Source organism: Papilio machaon, chromosome 18 (assembly GCF_912999745.1).
Source record: "Papilio machaon chromosome 18, ilPapMach1.1, whole genome shotgun sequence".
Classification (NCBI taxonomy): domain Eukaryota; kingdom Metazoa; phylum Arthropoda; class Insecta; order Lepidoptera; family Papilionidae; genus Papilio; species Papilio machaon.
In genome coordinates, this window is record NC_060003.1 from 6634379 (window position 1) to 6656125 (window position 21747).

The 21747-nt window shown below is 33.8% G+C and overlaps 6 protein-coding genes across 6 annotated transcripts; 3 read left to right on the plus strand and 3 right to left on the minus strand.

Annotated features, from left to right (window-relative positions):
• Positions 1-354: 354 nt before the first annotated feature.
• LOC106710405 (trafficking protein particle complex subunit 2) lies at positions 355-1327 on the plus strand. The gene is made up of 3 exons (XM_014502448.2): positions 355-509; positions 615-764; positions 1125-1327. Exons 1-3 carry the CDS (start codon positions 420-422, stop codon positions 1302-1304), a joined length of 420 nt encoding a protein of 139 aa, XP_014357934.1. The 5' UTR covers positions 355-419; the 3' UTR covers positions 1305-1327.
• A 787-nt stretch (positions 1328-2114) lies between these two features.
• LOC106710404 lies at positions 2115-3930 on the minus strand. The gene is made up of 4 exons (XM_014502447.2): positions 3675-3930; positions 3230-3475; positions 2769-2915; positions 2115-2319 (listed from the first exon to the last, which is right to left on the minus strand). The coding sequence occupies exons 1-4, from the start codon at positions 3760-3762 to the stop codon at positions 2258-2260; spliced, it is 543 nt and encodes a 180-aa protein (XP_014357933.1). The 5' UTR covers positions 3763-3930; the 3' UTR covers positions 2115-2257.
• Positions 3931-4230: 300 nt separating this feature from the next.
• Positions 4231-9155, plus strand: LOC106710301 (DNA-directed RNA polymerase III subunit RPC4). The gene is made up of 9 exons (XM_045682140.1): positions 4231-4510; positions 4615-4736; positions 5087-5196; positions 5350-5479; positions 5797-5886; positions 7604-7704; positions 7833-7922; positions 8413-8532; positions 8822-9155. The coding sequence occupies exons 1-9, from the start codon at positions 4350-4352 to the stop codon at positions 8978-8980; spliced, it is 1083 nt and encodes a 360-aa protein (XP_045538096.1). The 5' UTR covers positions 4231-4349; the 3' UTR covers positions 8981-9155.
• A 721-nt stretch (positions 9156-9876) lies between these two features.
• LOC106710358 (probable 28S ribosomal protein S26, mitochondrial) lies at positions 9877-11186 on the minus strand. The gene is made up of 2 exons (XM_014502379.2): positions 10643-11186; positions 9877-10121 (listed from the first exon to the last, which is right to left on the minus strand). The coding sequence occupies exons 1-2, from the start codon at positions 11108-11110 to the stop codon at positions 9951-9953; spliced, it is 639 nt and encodes a 212-aa protein (XP_014357865.1). The 5' UTR covers positions 11111-11186; the 3' UTR covers positions 9877-9950.
• Positions 11187-11442: 256 nt separating this feature from the next.
• LOC106710387 (calcineurin-binding protein cabin-1) lies at positions 11443-17681 on the plus strand. The gene has a single exon (XM_014502408.2). The coding sequence runs from the start codon at positions 11490-11492 to the stop codon at positions 17631-17633; it is 6144 nt and encodes a 2047-aa protein (XP_014357894.2). The 5' UTR covers positions 11443-11489; the 3' UTR covers positions 17634-17681.
• A 552-nt stretch (positions 17682-18233) lies between these two features.
• Positions 18234-20868, minus strand: LOC123721935 (protein unc-50 homolog). Its single transcript, XM_045682231.1, has 6 exons — positions 20514-20868; positions 20342-20407; positions 19977-20097; positions 19397-19533; positions 18799-18900; positions 18234-18476 (listed from the first exon to the last, which is right to left on the minus strand). Exons 1-6 carry the CDS (start codon positions 20740-20742, stop codon positions 18340-18342), a joined length of 792 nt encoding a protein of 263 aa, XP_045538187.1. The 5' UTR covers positions 20743-20868; the 3' UTR covers positions 18234-18339.
• Between the last annotated feature and the right edge of the window lie 879 nt (positions 20869-21747).

Below are 21747 nucleotides of genomic sequence, written 5' to 3' on the forward strand. Positions count from 1 at the left end.
AGATGTCAGGCACTCGGGTGGTTTTGACTGATCACGTGATCAAAGTACTGCGAGTACCTTACCTCGAAAACACCAGTGCTCACAGTAGAATATGGCGGCGATTTATGACGTCATATATTTCCCTAGGGTACTGCGGCAGTGTACTGGCAGTCCATAACGGAACGAATTTTTCTACAGTGATAGCACTGTGCAGTGCTCGCAGTGTATATCGGAACATACCCTTTATAAACGTGTGAGTTATGCCACTGTCAATTCTTTTGACAATTAATTTCTGGCACTGACATGAGCATGACATTAATTTATTTGTCAACTTGATTGGTATCGTTTCGTTTCTTATAAATTATAAAATTTAAAATAAATAAAACAAGCACGATTAATAAAATAAAATAAATAATATAGAAAAAGTTAAATTCATACGGATGGCAGGAACGTACTATTTTGTTATTGTGGGTCATTCCGATAATCCAATTTTCGAAATGGATTTCATACCCATTACCAAAGAAGTAAAGGTACGATGAATAATAATAAAACATATTGATTAAATAGAAAAACAAATATTTTATGTAACTTCTTGTTTACTGATGGTTCTTAACTTTAGTTTAACAATTTTATAGAAAGAAGACAACAGGCATCTCAACCAATTCATAGCGCACGCGGCGCTCGACCTGGTGGATGAGCATATGTGGAAAGTTACCAACACGTATCTTAAGTCAGTGGATAAGTTCAATCAGTGGTTTGTGTCTGCTTTTGTAACAGCTAGCCAGGTAAACATTTCGGGTTTAACAGGACTACTATTAAATAATTATAATTAGTTATTGTTTATTCTCAGCTACAAATAATAATGTCTTTTTTAAATATGCTTAGTTAAAACAAAAAAATAATTGGGACATTTGTCCTTTATTGCTACTTGCATATTTTTAGCCGACTTCAAAAAGAAGGAGGTTATCAACTGATTTTTTTTTTTATGTGTGTTACTGAATCTGTGAATCTCCACCCCTGGTGGTCTGATTTTGATAAAAATTATTTTTACTAATATTTAAATGCGAAAGTTTAGATGGATGGATGGATGTTTGTTACTGTATGGATGGAGTTGCAGGTAAAAGCTAGTTTTTATATATTTCTAGATGAGGTTTGTGATGGTGCATGATGCCCGTAATGAAGATGGTATCAAAAATTTCTTCAATGATGTTTACGAAGCATACATCAAGCTTATGCTGAATCCCTTCTACAAAGAAGACACACCAATAACATTCCCCGCTTTCGAGAAGAAAGTACAATTTCTCGGAAAGAAATATTTAACATAATGTAACTAAGATCTTTATTTATATTAATTATGTAATGTAAATATGAAAATCAATGTATATTGAATTATAAAATATATTTTTCATTATTAATTTCAAATGCAATAGAATGTCTAGTAACTAGAAAGTGTTTTTTTAAATAGGTAATAATTAAGGTACCAGAACTGAACTTGTTTTTTTTTTAATTAAGAAGAAAACAGTATAATCAGCTGCTAGAGTTATGGTGAGCTTGTGTTTAATGATCCATGTAAAATATTCTAAATAATTTAAATTATAGTAATTTAAGATTTAATATGTAAGAAATGTAAATAAAAAGTACCTACTGTATTATTTTTTTTAATTATTCAATATAGCCTACAATACTTGGAGGCAAGTGATGCATTGTAAATGTTGGAATAAGAAAGCTGAACCTGGATATAACACCACAGGACTGCAATATTTTCCTCACTTATAAAGGCTTCTCTCTAACCCAATTTTCTCGCTTATCCCTTTAACTGGTAGAAGCAATTTTGTGTCTAGGAAAAATATAACCTCGTTTTTTTTGTTTATTGTGGATACTATAACTTTTATTAAAGAAAAAAAAATTATATTTAGTGGAAGAAAAAAACATTTTACGCTTTTAAAAAGTTTTACAAGAAAATGTTTTACGCAGCGTCACTAATTTTTAAGGTATTAGTGCTACAAAGTGCAAAAAGCTTGTTTATCCAGGTTGGACAGCAGATAGAATAAAAAAATCACATATAAGGTAAGAAAACAACAACTTTACATGTGAAAAATATATTCAGAAAAGAAAACCTTACAGTCTACTAATGCTTCAATTTATACAAATCAAATTTATTTCACTGCAAACCATAACTAGGCGGAATTAAATGTCTTTGAAATATCTCATGTGAAGATTTTCCAAGGAATTTTGCCAGCATGTCCTGATGTTTCATTAGGGAAATTACTAATAATAACTAGTACAGTTCTGGTAAACCAAGATCATCATTATCAGGGATACTACCACATGAGAAGTCATCTGAAAAAAAAAAGATTGCAATTTAACTAATAATTTCCATAGAAAATATAGAAATGAAACTACCCTCTTATTAATCTAATATATAAAATTCTCGTGTCACAGTTTTCGTTCCCGTACTCCTCCGAAACGGCTTGACCGATTCTCATGAAATTTTGTGAGCATATTCAGTAGGTCTGAGAATCGGCCAATTTCTATTTTTCATACCCCCCCCCCCATTTTTTAACTGTGCGCGGACAGAGTCGCGGGCGACAGCTAGTTCACATATAAAATAAGAAAATCTCACGAAATTCTTTATAACTTTGTAAGTTAGTTAACATAGTGTGTTAACACGTTAAGTGCCCACAAATAGCATGTATGGTTCATAATCAAAATTGTATTAGCAAGAATCATGTTAAATGACTTATTACATCAGCCTACTTTCCTAGCTCTTAGTGCATATTTGTTTTTACCTGTAAAGAACTCATCCTGATATGAACAGTCCAGTTCCATGGAATATCGCCTCATGTTTGGTGGTGGGGTAGAAGGAGGGGATATATGATGCACTACCTCTACATTGGGCAGAGGTAGATAGTCAAACATATCCTTATGGAAGTTATCTAAAACAAAAAGCAAGTTAATAGGGATCCTTGTATTTATGCCACTATATGTCAATCTATTCATTGTTTTAGTTTTGAATACCTTATTTAAGGTTGAATAAAACATACTTTCAATTTGATTAGAATAGTCTATTAAAATAAATTACTTGCGTAGCTATTAATGAAAATGTATCAAATTATTTAATAGATTCTTGTGAAATTATTTAAAATGTTCACATTTAATGGTATTGTTTTTACAAACCAGTACGTCTGTCTGTCTGTATGCCTATCAACATACATTTGATTAAGTAAATTAGCTTAAATTTAATACATACCATAGTTATATGATGGCTTAGTGAACTCTAATTCTTCATATGAAAAGTCTATTCCACTTTCGTTGTTATCATCTGTGTAGATCATTGCCCCAACGTTTACAGCTTTTGGTGACAATGGCTTTCGCACCGGTGTACTTTGAACGGCTTTACCAGAGTTTAATAAAAATGATTTTTTAGTTTCTCCAACTTTTTTGACGGGTTCATTAGGTTTGTACGGTCCATTTGATACAGTTTTTCCTATGTTCTCTATTTAAAAAGAAAATATAAATTTTCAACATCCCAATTATACTTTACTTTCACGATAGTGATGAAGTTCATGCAAGTGTACTTTTTGAGGGTATTTTAAGATTTGATCGTAATTTAGTTACTTTCAACTAACTCACTTTAGAATCGGCTACTCAAACACAACGTTAAATATATTTTTAAATTAATACAAATTACATACCGTTGTTTGAAAGAGGTTGGCGAAGTATGTTTTTGTTTGTTTGCCTGGTGATATGATCACCGAATATATCAAACAGGGATTCAGCCATGTCTTATAAAAAAACAGGAGATAAAACGTAAACGCTATTAGTGACTTCAATAATTATAAGATTTAGAGCAAATAACTATTTCACAAGCAACAGTCGTTGGTGTTTCGTTTAATTATAATTTGAATTGAAATCGTTAGAAATACTTTTGTTCCCGAATTTTTTAACCGACTTTTCAGAACTTGAATGTTGCCAGCAAGTTGCCGGCATAAAACAAATGACAATACGAGATCATAGAGATAATGACAAATCCTTTTGGTTATTTTTTCTTTCAAAACTATTTCTTTTTTTTTTTAAACTTTATTTTTTTTTAAATTATTAGATTTTTCGTGAAATACTCAAATAGTTTTTAAAATAATGATTTTTTCATGACTCCACTGGATTCCATAGCTAATAATTCGTTCACGAACTTGGTGACATGACAACATCAAACAACATCTATGGTGACATGACATTGAACTTTGACATATTTTTGACAAGTTAATGTTTATTTTTTTGTTGTGACTCCAACAGCTGATAAAGTTAACCTAATAAAAAATACGTATTATTGCAACATTTTGATTCAATGAAAATAGCAAGTAGTTGATATTATGTCGAATTCGCAAGACAAATCCTCAAATGGCTTAGGTTCCGATCCATTACAAAGACTGGCATCGTTCAAACCACCGCGTGATCTCTCCCTTGGAGGTGTAAAACCAAATAAAAAAGTTTTCACTCCAAATTTAAATGTAACAAGAAGTAGAAACAAAGGGTATGTTATATTTAAATCTATAGTTTAAAATTGAAGGAAGGGTGTCTTTATTTTCTGTATATTTTCTTCTCTGTTTATGATCCTAATTGATATAACCTTTATAGAGTCCCATTAGCAAACAGCCGCGACCACAAGAAGAATGACAAAGACAAGAGGGATAGAGTAAATAATAAAAATAAAAGGAAAGATCCTTCTATTATCAAATCTGCTGGTGTATTTTCTGAAGGTAAAAACAATTATAATAACTTTAAATCTCTTTAAAAGTGTGTGGAAGTCTATAAGCCTCCTTACAATTTTATCAAACCCTTTCTTTCTCAATTGTTAATCATTCACATTCAGCAATTTAGATATTATTGTAGTTAATTTAAAAGAAAAATTGTTGCTTGTTTTCTGTGCTCTCAAGAAATACCTGTTGGAACTATAATTATGCACTAATTTAATAAATATACTAATAAAAAATGATGTATAATTTTATGTTAAAAATCACCCAATACATATGTTGATTATTTTTTCGCATAGTAAATTATTATGAAACGCCAATTTTGTTTTAGACACATAACATTTCTGGTTATTCAGGTCTAGGAGCTGTTGAGAGAAGTCATTACAGAGGGCCATCTTATGCTCGAGATGGGGAAGGAGCACCAGCTCTGCAAAGACCCACCATAAGAGTTAAAGATGTTATTAAAGTATGTATCAAAGAAAAAAAAGCATTTTCAAACATTTTGATATCTATTCACCCCTCTGAGTTATGAGCATTAGTTGTGTTTAGTATATTTAACCCCCTAATATAAAATATAATAGAATATAAATATAATATTACTATTTATAATTACTTCTAGATTGATAAAGAACTGGAAGAACAGAAGATCAAGTCTGTTGTTGGAGGTGATGATGGCCTGGATGAGGAAGTTGAGGACTTTAAGCAGTCCTTTGAAATGGATGCACCAATCAAACTGCCTATAGATGATGGTATATTTATTTATATAGAAAACTAACTTTTACCTGCGACTCCGTCCGCGCGGAATAAAAAATAGAAAACGGGGTAAAAATTATCCTATGTCCGTTTCCTGGTTCTAAGCTACCTGCCCACCAATTTTCAGTCAAATCAATTCAGCCGTTCTTAAGTTATAAATAGTGTAACTAACACAACTTTCTTTTATATATATAGATATAGCAGTTTGTTCCTTGAGGAATTAAGGAAAAAACTGAGTATTTTTTAATTGTGCATTAGTGAGTAATTATATGAAAAAAAAACAGTAAATATAATATTTTTAATGTGGTTACAGGTTGGTTATACAGTCAGCCAAAGCCAACAGTAAAAATAAAACAAGAAGTGGTTGTGAAGACAGAACCCACTGAATATGCTGATTGTCCAAGTAAGATTTTCCAGATATTTATTTGTGAATGTTTTTTTAATAGCTATTTGAGTCTATATTCATTTTTAATTTTATTTTATTCGTGTATACAAAAAGTGTAGTTCCAATAGTTCTTCATTTATATTAATACTAGGTGACGCAGGCGACTTCGTCCGCGCGCATTAAAAAAAATATAAGTAGTCTATGTGTTCTTCCAGATTGTAATCTACATCTATGCCAAATTTAATTGAGATATGTTGAGCCGTTCCATAGATATCTTCATACAAACATCCATCCAAACATTCGCATTTATAATATTAATAAGATTTAAGTACGGTTAGCTTTCTTTTTTTTTCCTACTGGGATTCTTTGGAGAGTTGGGTTGGCTGGAGTGAATCCAGAATTGCTCACACGCAAAATACGCGCCAGTCGTGGAGTTGCGGAAATGGAGCCCTTACAACTAACTAACTAGCTTTCTTTCCTTTTATTTATTTATTTATTTATTTATTTATTTGGTTTATCAACAAAAGTACATGTGTTCATACATCACTTTTAGACACTATTACAACTGGTTTCAGGTAACATGTAATTTCACTTACAGATAAACACAACTTGTATAATGTATCGGTGCATAAACAATCAAATAATGAAACAAAAGACTATCTATGTAAGTAAAGCAATAAAACAAACAAACAATATTAGAGAAATGATCAAAGTTAATTTAAATTAAGTAGTTATTTTTAAATGAAACCACAATTAAAAACGCGTATAACATAATTTAGAAAAGGAAAACAAAACAAAATAAAATAAAATGTTAGGTGTCTGCAACTTTATGAGAATTCAATACGCTGACGATTTTTGATTTAAACTTTGGTAGACTATCGTGGAATATATCGATGGAGCTATCTTTGCTAATAAAATATTTCAGTAATCTGCTCAACCTCGGGATTAGAGAATAGTGGCCCAAATTTGATTTATATGTTCTGTGAATGAGGATGGACTTTGCGTGACGTGGTAAGCGAGTTGGGACATCAAAGGAAAAACGACTAAGCAGATCTGAATTATCTAGTAGATTGTTTAATAGCTTGTATAAAAATAGCATGTCCTGTAACGTGCGCCTGTCGGATAACTTCATAAGGTTAAAAACTTCAATTCGGTTGGTATAAGGCATTCGTTTATTTAGTCCATTAAAATAGAAAAAAGTAAATCGTCTTTGTATAGACTCGATACGGTCTTTATGAGCCTGATAATTAGGGTTCCATACTACTGAGCAATATTCAAGCCTGCTTCTTACGAGTGCCGTGAACAAAAGTTTTTTAGTGCCTAGGTTTTTGAACTCCTTGCAGTTTCTAAATACAAAACCCAACATGCACCTTGCAGATTTACATATGTTTTCAATATGCTGATTAAAACTTAATTTGGCATCGAATGTGACACCTAAATCACGGACTACTTCCTGTCTAATTAGAGGTACACCATCGATTTCGTAAACTGTTTGGAACGATTTGCGATTTCGTGTAAATCTTATATAAGAGCATTTCTGAGGATTCAAAGCCATATCATTTTTACGGGACCATTGAGCTAGTCTATCCAAGTCTTCTTGGAGAGCCCTACTATCACTAGACGATCTTATTTCTTTCGCAATCTTTAGGTCATCAGCAAAGATAAGCTATTAAGCTACATATGAAGATAACATATAGCATTATTTCTATATTCATAACTAGATCTAATTCCTCAGTGCCAGAAGTGGACGAGAAACCCACAATCCCAGCTGAGTTTGAAGACACAAATATCACAAACTTATTAAGGAGTGATAAACCAACACTTATTTTATTTCAGGTAATACTTTGATATTGGTTTAATACAGTAAAAATTGCTAATATGACAATGGTTCTGCTTTCGAGGACACTTAAACTCCTTTCTCCATATATCATCCGTTCGTTACTTAGAAAATATATCTCTAACAGTTGCCAACTTCTCTGCCGGGGCGAAGCGGAGGTGGGGATGTGAAAGAGGACTCGCGCAATAAAAGCAATAAGGAAGCACAAGATGAAGCAGTAAGTTTTGCTCAACAGTTGTATATGCATTTTAGTAGAATTGTGCGGCTGCATTGATCTTACTGAAATAGATGCTATGTTGCGAAAATAAAATTATCCATTTACCATTTTTCTAGAATGTTTAATGAGTAGTTGGAATTATTGATGTGAAACATCTATAGGATCACTTGTAAACCGAATCGTTGGCGTGGCGACGCTTGCCGTGGCGACGTGTCGCCACGCAATACTGAGGTATATTAATATATTTTCATTATTTATTTATTTAATTATATTTATTAATATTTAATATTTTATGCATATACTTGTACACACACGATGTTTCACATCTGCCAGGCGTCCCATGACGACTCACTTTTTTTCTTATATATATTATATCAAATTTTACTTTTTATAATTTATAGGACAGGTTAAATTACCAAGACATTGACAAAGTGACATACATTATTAATTATGTATGTTAAATTCTTGTTAATATTTTATATTACTACAGCCTAGTGATGGTGGCGAGGAGAGCTGCGTGCTGTCTGGTCTGCAGGAGGGCCGCATTGGTAGGCTGCAAGTGCGTCGCTCCGGACGAGTCACTCTTCTACTAGGTGACACTGTCTTCGAGGTAATCATAGACCAATAATTCACCAACCTTTTCGTAGACCCTTTTCTAAAAATGTTACTGGTTGCAATTAAATTATGTTGCTAATTTTTTTTCCTGGCTAATGTAAGGCCACATCTTTCGTGGATCCAAGGTGACCCAGGAAACGGTCACTACTGTAGAAAAACTAACCAAGTTAAAAATGTGAATGTTTTTCAGCCTTTATATTGAATATGTATAAGGAAGGTAGATATTAGGGCTCCACAAACACTTGTATACTTTTAGGTCTTTCTCCAATTAAATTGTTGTCCAGGTGTGTCCGGGCACCAAGGCAGCATTCCATCAAGAAGCTGTCTCAGTCAGTGTGGAGGACGCAGCACGGTCTGCAAGGCTTGTCTCACTCGGCCCGTTGCAGCACAAGCTCACGTTACTACCTGACTGGCAGACTATGTTTACTGATATGACATTGTAGGATGTTTAACTATATAATTGTAAAACTGTTGGAACATCCATACATAATAGTATTGCCATCTTTCTCGTACTGTGTTAAAAACTGAGATACCAATCTTATGCATGTATTACTGTAAAGATTATTTTAACTAAATTTTGTCTTTTATTCATATTCTACTGTCAAATCTTACTAATATTCTAAACTAGCTTTTACCCGCGACTCCGTCCGCGCGAAATATAAAAAAAATAATAGAAAACGGGGTAAAAATTATCCTATGTCCTATTCCTGGTTCTAAGCTATCTGCCCACCAATTTTCAGTCAAAACGATTCAGCCGTTCTTGAGTTATAAATAGTGTAACTAACATGACTTTCTTTTATATATATAGATATGAATGTTTCGATGGATGGATGTTTTTAAGAAGTTATCTCCAGAACTGCTTAATGGATCTTGATGTACTAGAATGGCACAGATGTGGTACATAGTCTGGAAGAACAGATAGGCTACCAATTGTGTATTTTTAAACTATGAGTGGAGGAAGTTGCGGTTTCAAACTAATTGGGACATAATTCTGAAATTCTACCTTGTTTCCTACTTCTTGTGATGATGCATGTTTATTAAAGATATGGACATTCAGTCATGAAGTGACTTTGAATCCTACTAATATACTGTTATGAACCATATCCAAGTATAAGGCTTAGTTGGAATAGTGACAAGAAATGTTTTGTAATAATTATACATTAGCTGTCGCCCGCGACTTCGTCCGTGCGCAGTTAAAAAAAAAATGAAAAATAGATGTTGGCCGATTCTCAGACCTACTGAATATGCTCACAAAATTTCATGAGAATCGGTCAAGCCGTTTCGGAGGAGTAGGGGAACGAAAACTGTGACACGAGAATTTTATATATTAGATTGGACAGTGAAATATGCAAAACAAAATAATTTTTGTTAACATATATTGCTAAGACTTAACTATTGTAGAAGTTGGACAATTCAATTGTTGGCTGCAGCTTTTTTCTGTTCTTTGGTAGGTATTGGTGTATCTCTACCAAGGTATTGTTGTCCTTGTAGGTCGATTGCAAAGTTGTAGTCAATAGGATTGGCCAATGCCTGATCAATTGCCTCCTCTAGGTTCTCAGGTGTTATAAATGTGTTGCTAAGTTTCTGTAAACAAAAATAAGGCTTATTAAGAATAAGTTATACAATGATGTAGAACTAATCAATGTTGTTTTTGATATTTCAAATAATGTAGGGATTTGAGATAAATTAGATTATTTAGGTAAAAACAATAGAATTTATCTTAAGTACATATTGACGCTGGAATGCATAAACGCTGTAACCCCGAAAGTATGAACTTTACAGGAGAGCCAAAAAATGATAACTCGTGAGCTGATACGCCTACAAGCATGCGGTATTTAGCAATGTTGTGTAGTTTGTGCTAACCTATAATAAAATCATTATCGTTTGATAATGGTTGAAATTATTAACGTGTGAAAAACATATTCGCGATTTCAAGAGTTACAGCGTTTATGCTTTCCAGCGTCGATATAATCACTTTGAATAAGCACTTCTCTTCACAGCTTTAATATTGTATCATTTGAGAGCTACAACTTTGAGTACCAATGTAAAAAGCTGTATGTTTTTTTTCGTAAATTTTAAAACAAAGAATATTTTTCCTATCTTACCTTTTGCTCTTTTATTTCTTCTGACGCCTTTGCAATCCTATTTCTCAACTCTTTGTCTTTAGCCTCCATCCTGGCTAAAGCAAACTCCTCCATTTCTTGTAATTCCTTTTTCCTTCTTTCTTCTCTTTCTGCAGCAATCTGCGCGTTCCATGTATCATTAATCTTTACACAGCGCTCCCATTCCTCAGCCTCAAGTCGTTGAGACATTTCAGAACTTGCACTCTCAAGAGTAGACTTTTCCCTAATCATTTCCTCATGATAAAAACGCTTTATTGCGCGCATTTGTGTCTTATAATTGTTGTTTATCCTCAAAAGTTCTATTCGTTCTTCTTCAGTGATAACTGGACGTTTTGGTATACGAAATATTTTGCTTTTTGCAACCGGTAGCCATCGTGGTTTTCTGTGTGCTTCTGCACATTGCATTAACATTGGCAAAGCTCGTTTTAAGATTGACTTGTGAGATATCATTTTGATTTTGTATTTGTAATGTTTATGTTCTTTCTTAAAATTTCTTAATAATAACCTCACTTTTTTGAAGCTTGCCAAAGAGCAAAGGCAAAGATGAGTATTATGCGAGTAAAACATCAAAGAGAAGTATTGAAATTTAGAATGTCACATCTTCAATTGCTTAAAAACGTTTTATTAAAAAAATTTAAATAACTAAAAATTTTTAATAATTACACATTAGTTAGATACAAATAAATTTAAGACAAAATAAAGGTTTGTTGAATGTGGCTGTACGACTTTGTTTTGTTATTGACATTGTTTCAAAAATAAACAAAAGTCAAAAAGGTGACAGATATCCGGGTATTTGTTTATTTAGAAATTGTGCTCGTATTTTATAATTATGATTAAAATATCAGCGTTAAATGATGAATCCGACGAAGAAAGTGGTTCTGAAGAGGAGGTAACGAGAGAAGCTCTGGAACAAATCGCCTTACAACAATATGCTAAAGCTCTCGATCTGCAACGAAAGGGCAATCTTCCTGATGCAACACAGCTTTTAAAAGATCTACTGGACACAGAATTATTGTACAATGTTAAAAAACCTGCGCCAGGTGAGAAAGCATCTAGCCCATTGTTTAATTTAAAATATTTATGTTACAAAAACTTAGCTGCAATGCAGAGTGCAGCAGATGATTTGGAAGCAGCCATAGAATCATATATTGCTGCTTCAGAGCTTGATGATACGGATGTAACACTGTGGCATCGCTTCGGGTTGCTTTGTATGCGTGCAAAACGTTATGAAACAGCGCTTCAGGCATTCCAGCGTGGAGTACACCGAAATCCTAGCCATTGGCCATGTATAGATAAAATTATCACACTGCTATTAGGATTAGACTATAAAGACGAATGTATTATTGCAATTTACGACGCCCTTCAGCTTGATCCGGACTATTTAAGGGGCTTGGTATACCGTAAATATATTTATAAAGAGTTTCCGTACATTAGAAATTACATGGAGTATTTGAACCCAATTTACAAATGGAAGGAAGAAGATGATGAACCTTTTGATAGTGAAATTGGTACTAGACTTATAGAAGAAGCCAATGAAATTCACAAAACATTTGTGGAACAACAAAATGCTGAGCAATTCAAATGTGTCCTGCCTAATTTAAAGTTAAAGAAACCAATTTCTACCCTGACATGGAGCGCTGTTGGTGAATCACTGGTGCATATGCACAAGTACATGACAGAAAATTATTTCAGCCATGCCTGTTACATTGCATTAATTTTTGAGAAAGCTGAAATTGAAGAGAAAATGGAAATCTGTGAGATAGAGGAGAAAGAAATTGAATCAACAGATAATAAAAATGATGATATGAACACAGATAATGAAAAGAATGTAGAGAATGTATCTGAGAATGAAAATAATGAATTATCTGATAAACAAATTACGGATACAGAGAAAGTTGAAAGTGATGTGGAATTAGTTGCTTCAGAATCAGCTGCTGAGACTGCACCGGAGCCTAAAGTTCAAAAGAAGACAACGGTCCGTCGGAGAGGCAGTGCACTCAGCTTCCTAGAACAGTGGGAGTGGTGCAACAAACGACGTTCCGGACGTAAAAAACCGGCCAACAAGCAAGATCGCTGTGATGATAATATTTATGATACACTGAGAAGAATGGTTCCAATAGCCTTAGCTCCAGAAACTATCCAAGAAAAAGAAAACGAAGATAAAGACACCTCAGCAGATCTTACAAATCTTAATATGTTATTTGAAGAAAAAGAGAAATCAGATTCTAGAATTGAAGAAGAATATTTTGGTAGTGAAATTGAGCAGGCAGATGTTAAAGAGTTTATAAATAAATATAAAGAAAGTACAAGAGACATAATAGATATATTAAAAGATTACTTGTCACTTTTAGCTGAAAAGTGGAATATAAAGTGGCCTGAAGATTTAACAAATACATTTGTTGAAGCCAACAATTGTTATAACACTCATATAGATGTTCCAGCATGCCTTGATGAAAATAAGGATGATTTATTAAGCTACATTGCTATTAACATCCTAGCAGAAGAAATAACAGTCAATACAAAGCTTAATCAAAGTGTTAATGAAAAGATTGGACATGAACTTGGAGTTATAGAATCTATAGGTTTAATACTGGCTTTAAAACCACACCTTTTTCCAAGCACAGTTTGTTTAGAATACATAATAAGACAACTTTGGGTCAAAATCCATGTTCATTTGCTTAATAAATGTGAAGAGTTTGCCCTTGATAGCCTCTACCATTTACTGTGTGAATTTGAAGCCATGGGAGAGCATCATGATAGGTACAGTTTGAATAATACCAATTTCACTTTCAAACCTCTTATAACAGAAACTGAAATCACAGAGTACATAAATTTTTTAGAAAGAAACAAAAAGCTGTCCACAGTCATGGAATTATATGATAAGGGTCATTATGAAGAAGTATTGTCAATCGTAATAGACTCATTTGAACATTGCAAGGATATGGCAAAAACACAAGAAGAAGAAATGTCTTTGGACTTTGCAGTTCAGTTGTCAATTATTTTAGACACATGTTGGGCTTTGGACAAAGTGGAAACTTGCTTCAAATGGTCCTTGACTTGTCTACATGAAGCATTGAAACACTATTTTCGATTTACATCTGGATCCAAAGATTACGAGAAGTGGACAATGACTGTTGTAAAAGTACTTTCCTGCATGGAACACATTCTAACTAAAGAAGGCCTAAACTGTTTGGAATCTGTTTCGCAAAAAGAGCTAAGCCAAGCGTTAGAGAATCTCATTAGGATAATTGGTCATCAAGTGGAAACAAATGCAACAGAAATGCCCTTCGGTACTGTCGCTCCTTGGATCATAATGCACTATATTTTACAACGAGAAGAAGACCAAGGCAGGGGACGCACGATCTCAGATAATGACCGAGTAGCATGTGATGAAGTACCTAATCCACTTATGATTTTATTTATTGGTCATGAGCAACTAGGAAATAGAAGTTGGTGTTGCCATTCTGATGCGAAACTTTTGTATTTTATTTTAGATACAGTTGTGCCGCGTCTCCGATCTCCGTCTTTGGCGAAATCTATAGAACAAGTTTGTCAATACATGGAGCAGTGTGTGTTCTGTTTGTTTGGACACCCTGGTAAGAAGACAAAATCGAAAAATTCGCCATTGAAGGAACACAATGTTAAACCTCATTCATTGGATTGGAAGCGAGCGCAGCAGTTGTACGAAGTATTTAGACCTCATATCCTCCCCGCTTTGGAGGGCAAAGTTTCGGGCATTACGAGTGATGTTGAGCAGTTGTTTCATCGTATTCTTGCCCTGCTGCCCTCAGAATGCGATCCAAATAAATATTTACCCGACTTGGAGAAATACATCAAAGGTGTCGAAAATAAATTACCAACGGTGCCACCTCTACTACCCTATAAAATGAAAGACATATACTTTTTGTTGGGCGATTACTATTTCAAAAAAGAGGACTGCAAAATGGCAATAAAATTCAATATGTTGGATGTAATCTTGAATAATGATAGATTGGAATCTTGGGCGGAGATATCACTAGCGAAAGCCGTACATTTAGAGAGAGTTTTAAATTCTTGCAAAAACTTGAACAACGAAAGGGAATTTCTTAACCAAGCAAAATCAACAATACAGTGCTTCAAACGTTCTTTAGCTTTAGATCCAACACATAGCGAATTATGGCTAGAATATGGAAATTTCGTGTACACGGTTCATTCTTTCTGTTCTAGACTTTTGAAGCAAGCTAGTGAATCATTAAGTATGGAAGATTTTGAATCTTTAGAGAAACAAAAGGAGGACATGTTGGACAGCACGTACACTTGTTACAGTACCGTTTTGAATGACCTTAACAACAGCAATGATTTCGATAAAACAAATGAGAATTCTTGGCTTTTGTACTACATGTTGGGAAAAGTAGCTGAAAAGCGAAATAAGGCGCCGTCAGTATATTTAAGTTTTTACATGCAGGGAGTCAAAAGTTTACACGAAACTGACGCCACTTATCCTTTAAAAATTAATTACAGTACACCAACAAATTTGTGCATAGAAGTGTTAGAACTTCATTATCGCATACACGCTTCGATTTTAAAATTTATCGAGCAACATGAAAATAAACCTATTCCAGCATCCGTCGGCAAAGTATTTCTAATGTGTATCGATGAATGGCAAAATGGACCATTTAGTAAAAAGTCTAAAAAAGATTCCGGAGGAGAGGACGGTGATGGAAAATCTCAGGAAACTGTGCACGCCGCTAATATATTGAAAAGGTCTGTGAGCGACGCAGGTGAAGAAGATACTCATGAAGCTAAAACAATGAAATTGGAAGCGGCGGCCGCTAAAGTACGTAGATCTGCCTCCTATGACACCGAAAGAGTTGTACATAAAGAAACGTTAAATGATTCGGTGGAAAAATCTACCAAGACAATGGATACAGACCAGAATGCAGAGCAAAACATGGCCATGGTAAAAGAAAATGATGAAAAAATATTAGAGAAAACAGAAAAGGAATCAAAGACCATAAACGATACAATAACAATAGTAGAAGACGATGAGAAAGAACCGAAAGAAAAGAAGGGAGATGAAAAGTCGAATAGTGAAAATAATAAAGAAGAAACACAAAATAAGAAAGACGAAAGCTCGAGTAGTTCGTCATCGAGCTCATCGTCCGATTCGAGCTCGAGCGAGTCCTCCTCAGACAGCAGCAGTGAGTCCAGCAGAGATAGCAATACGTCCACTAAATCCTCCAACGATATTAAACCGTTGACGGACGAGGAAATTATGAAGATAGTCATAGCCTGTTTAGACGCTCTGGAAGATTGCGCCAGTCGATTTCCACCACATTATAAGGCTATCTATCGACTGGCTCATTATCATTTTTACTACAAAAAAGGGAAAGATATCGAAAGATGCAGAGATCTTATGTTATCAAATTTTACAATGAGGTGCGGCCAAAAACTCGGCGGACTCTTTAGTGAAAGAAAACAATCGAATTTCTTTAATAACATTTGGAAGATACCTTCTGCGGAAGTGGAAAGGGCGGGCAGCTTCGCTTTCCACATGAACCGCTCCGTGATGCTTACCATGGAAATATTAAAAGAGATCGACGACCACAAAACATTACTCGATTTAAATTTGCATTTACAAAGAATACCAGATCTCGATAAGAAGTATTTACGAGACTCGGATAGGGAGGAGTTAGCTCAGCAAGCGTTTTCTCTTTGTTTACAGTCATTGAAGGGACAGTTGCTAAAATTCAGTCAACAGGCGGACTTGAAGAGTAATGAAGTTGAACGTCAAACTCTGAAGAGTTTAATGCTCGACATATACCGCGCTTACCAAAGAGTTCAAAAGCATCCTAACTCTAAACATTTTACAAATTTGTTAATAGACGCATATAAATTAATTTCAACTACTCCTATTCCTGAAAATGCTAACTTAGTCGATCTCAGCATGAAGTTCTGCCAGTCTCATATACAGACATTGAAACAACAAGCGACATTGGCAAGTTTAGATAAGAGTCAGAATCAGCAAAAGAAACAAATCCCAAAACCCGTAGAAGTAATTAAGACCACGCCAGCCCTTCCCCCGGCTCCGGTCAGTCAAGCGAAGCCTGACAAACAGCCCAGCCAACAGCCAGCTAGCTCTTCCGGCCTACCGAAAATGTCATCTCACGATATCGCTGCGGCTTTCCGGAATTACCCAATGATAAATGATCAACTACTTACGCAACAGACTGCTGCCGCTTTATCTCTGTCATATTTGAGTCAAATAAGCGCTTTAGCCGATTACACGAGCTTGCAAAATACTCTTCAATCGTCCCTGCAATCTTCCATGCAAAATTCCTTTCAGTCCGAATTCTATCGTCAATATTTTGGAAGTTACTCTGGCTTCAATCTGCCTCCGCCAAAGAAGCAAAAACGTGGCCCGAAACCTGGCACTACTAGGTCCATATCGAGTGTCTCTGCACCTATAAAATCCAAGTCATACACTTCGTCGTCATTACCGTCTTCAGCTAAATCCGCTCCGACATCGGTTATAACGAGTTTGCAGAAATCTGTATCTGGGCCATTGGCGCCTAGTATGGGAACGGTTCTTCCAACTTTACCGCCGTCGTTGTCCGCTAATATAACAGGATTCGGCGTTCCCCAGACGTCCGCGCATTCCAGCGGGCACAGTTCACAGCTAACACAAGCGCACGCGTCCAGTTCGTCAGCTCCCAAAGCCCCACTGACTCATCAGCAAGTTAGCCCGGGAAAAACGTTGCAGGAAAAGTTGGCAGAACGTAAGAAGCACTTACCAGCATCGAAAAACGTCTCTCAAGAAATAAATGCTTCTATAAGTAGACTGCCTTCATCGCTGACTATAACGAAGACGTTTTCATTGAAAAATTCTATGCCTCAGACGAAAAAACCAGAGGCGAAGAAAAGCTTGTCGTTTGGAGAAGATCGACCGAAACCAATATCGTCCGATGAAGTTATTGTTTTAGATGATGATTGAAATAAGAAAACAAATATTATTATTATAATTAAATTGTAATCATTATTATAAGGCCAATTTATTTAATAAAACATCTTTTAGACAAATTGAATAAATTTAAAGCCTTAAAAGTCTTGTGACACTTTAAAGAAATTTGGGCAAATAAGTGGGAAGAAATAATCAGGCAATTTAATGTAAATTATTTATTTCAGTTTTAAAATAAATATATTGCTTAACGTAATCGTACTATAAATTAAATAATAGTTAAGATTTCCAAAATAGTTGTAATAACCTCCTTTTTGAAGTCGGCTAAAAATGAACTGTAACTGTTGAGAATTATAGACAAAAAAAAAGTAAGCACTGGCACATGTTAATCGTAAAATGTAAATAAGAAAAATATTCGGAAAATATATTTACATTAACATATTTTATTTTTATAAAACACTAACAATTAACTTACAAAAAAAATACACAGTCTTATGCTAAAATGTGACAATACTCAATTCACATCTTTTAATCAACCAACCCGCATTTGGTCAGAATGGTTGACTATGGTCTAGTCACCCTCAACTTAGTGTATGCTCCGAGCCCCTCAGTAGGGACGTGTAGCGAGCTGATGATGATTATCTTTTGTATAAACTTATTTATGGATATTTTTTTTTATTCTGTATCCCAAATATCAAAGATTAAACATACAATATGACTTTTGAAATGAAATAAAAATATATTAGAATAATCTATAATGATAGAAATCCATTAACATTTGACTGAGATTCCATTTCGCTATTAAAGTACAGAGATATAAAACAAATAATATGGGCAGTGGTAATAAAAATACTCTTGCATTCTGCAGCATTGGTAAATCTGAAAAAAAAACATATTTATTAAATAAAAAAACTAGCAACATTGTCAAGATGTTCAATGCTTTTTTTTTATCTCCAGCCAGTTACCAGTCTTACTAATATAATAAATGCAAAAGTTTAGATGGATGGATGTATTAGAAGGTATCTCTGGAACGGAACAGATCTTGATGAAATTTGGCACAGATGTAGAATATAGTCTGAAATAACAAATAGGCTATTAATTTATTTTTTAATTCAGCGGATAGAGTCGTAGGCGATTGCTAGTTCTTTGAATAAATAAATAAGTGTAAAATATCAAATAAATTATAAAAACAATTACTTACTGCTATAACCTAAGAATGTTATATATAAATAATATATGACTGATGCCAGCCAAAATGTGTTTGCCACTAGACACGGCACAAACCCATGACCCTGCAGTAGATCTGAAAAGAAAAAAGGTAAATAAAATAGTTATTGCAATTTCGACATTTGGAGGGAATTTTTAAATATATTTTTAGTAACACTTTTACCATTGATTAAAAGACTAAATAAAGTAAACAGAGGCACATTTAAATCTATACATGTCAATCATATCAATCTTTGAGTTTTTTTTTAATTTGTGATTTTTTTTTATATTAAGTGAAGTAATCTAATATATAAAATTCTCGTGTCACAGTTTTCGTTCCCGTACTCCTCCGAAACGGCTTGACCGATTCTCATTAAATTTTGTGAGCATATTCAGTAGGTCTGAGAATCGGCTAACATCTATTTTTCATTTTGTTTTTTTTTTAACTGCGCGCGGACGGAGTCGCGGGCGAAAGCTAGTAATATTATAAAGTGGCGCAAACAAAAGTATTTTACCATAATTTAACATTTACGAGTTTATGTATAGTTTAGAGTTTGTATTGAAATCAGATATTGATGAGTAAAAAATCTTACCATTAAATAGAATGATCTGGAAGCAATGCAACAGTGAGAGTGGCGGGAAGAAGGCATTGATATGAACATCAAATGTATATCCCCATTCCACTTCAGATGCGACCGGGTCACGTCTCAGATATTTGTTTATTAAATACCTGAAATACATATAATATCAAAATTAAAACAAAAACACTACTTCTATTTCTTGGCTATCTCTAAATGTTCTGCAGATGTGTAATACTGCAATATCCGTTCAATAACATAGAGTCCATAAATGATCTACAGTTTTCATCATGCAAGTTTGACATCTTGTTGTTATATGTTTATAAAGTAAATGAAAACACAGAGGGAATTTAACCCTACAGAAGGCATTTTTTGCCTTTAATTTTCCATATTAGGTATCTATAAGTTATATCTATGATGTAGTCAGTGCTAAAAAAAACATATGTTTTAGTACAGTGTTTCATCCATAAAAACAATACTTTTACATATCAAGAACTATGTTTATAATATCTTTTTTAATATAATTATTTATTTATATAGCAAATAAAACATATAAAAGTGGAAATTATTTAGTAAGGAATACAAGTAAACTTACCAAAATACAGTTGAAACAAATATACCAGCTCCAATGAAGTCAACAAAGACAACAAACAGGACAAACAATACCAGTTGACCACAGTTTAGGCCAATTGCCAGAGCAAAACAAACTGATGATACTGAAATATTAATTGAATGTAAAATCAATTAGAGGAATACTAAACAATGTTTACTTGTAAAATGTCTAACCCTACAGGTCTTAAATTGTTGTAGATTTGTACAAATGTAAGTACCTCAAGTAAAGTCAGGCTAGTGTAAATCTCAGGTGACTTTGCAGCATTGTCACACACATGTCTCCAATCAACGATAATGCTCCTAAGGTAAGCTAAGTTTTTTTTTTTAAGTGAAGGAAAAATTACTTACAAAACAACCATACACAGAGCAGTACTAGAAATGCTGGATCATCTCGCGCAAACTGTGATTTTGTATCTGAAATATTACAAAAACCTTTTTATATTCTAATAATAAAATAGTTTACAAAGAGTTCTAATAATTTATTTGTAGTGTGGATTAGTAAGTTTTTGGTGCAACTTACGTTTTCTATAATTAAAACTCCTAAATACTTTTTGTGGTGAAACAAATAAATAAACCATTTGCCATGCAGCAAATTCAAAGTCCATCTGATCGAATTTGTACAGTCTTCGTAGGTATTTGTACCGCTTAACTGCAGCACTAGCTGTTGTTGGTTGATAATTAGCTGGGGCTGGTAACGGCGATGTACTCCTCGGGTAGTTTGGAGTAGGGGATGTGGAGTGTTTCATCATGATCACTTAACGCACTTATTGTAAGGTACTAAGTTCATATGGCCGCACGAAATTAAGCCAGCGCTTATTATATTATTCTGTTCTTAAATACTTTTTTTTTAATGAAATAAAACAATTATTTGAAAGTTTGTGATGATTTCCTTAGATATAAATATTTGACATTAAAATTACAACTTTGAAATTTCAATTGTCATCTTGACTTTGATGTTTGCCACTGATTATAAAATTAAAACATGTCAATTTCAGAATGTTATAAAATGTGAGAATTTTAATATTAATGTAAAAATTCACAAAAAAACTATTTTTTTATTGTGGATATATACGACACATTTAGTCGTTAAAATAAAAATGAACATGTTACACGAACATTTATAGTCGATAATCTCTTGAATATTTTTTTAGCTGGCAATATATGAATTCTTTTATGCTTTCTTGCACTGTGCGGCTAAGACTGAGCTAGACTGGGCTAGTGGGCTACATATTACATATCTGTAGCCTCAGATGAAGAATTATATAGATATGACATGCGCGTTCACCCGTAAGGGACAGATAGAGAGTACTATAGACTATACCTATATATATGTAAAAGGATTGGGGTTACCAGTTATTTGTTTTGTGCCGAAAATGAATAATTACGATATAATTTAATATAGACCAATTTATATATTCCCAATTAAATTGTAATTAATAAACGTAATAAATATAAAAATAATGCGTAATTTTTGTTTATGTGACTAAGATTACGTAAACAGATTTTTTTAGTAATACTTAGTCAGGTCATAAATTCTGTCACATGTTTAATATAAAATAATTGAAACAAGTTTATTCATTATGTGACCATTTATATACCAAAATGAACTTAACAAAACATAGATTCTTATGACACTAAAGTTTATTCAAAATGACATCCGTGATTTTGAATACAGGCCTTCAATCTGCTCGGCCAGTCGTCTATCACAGCACGAACGAGGTCCATGTCAATATCGGCGGCTGCCTTAATCTAGG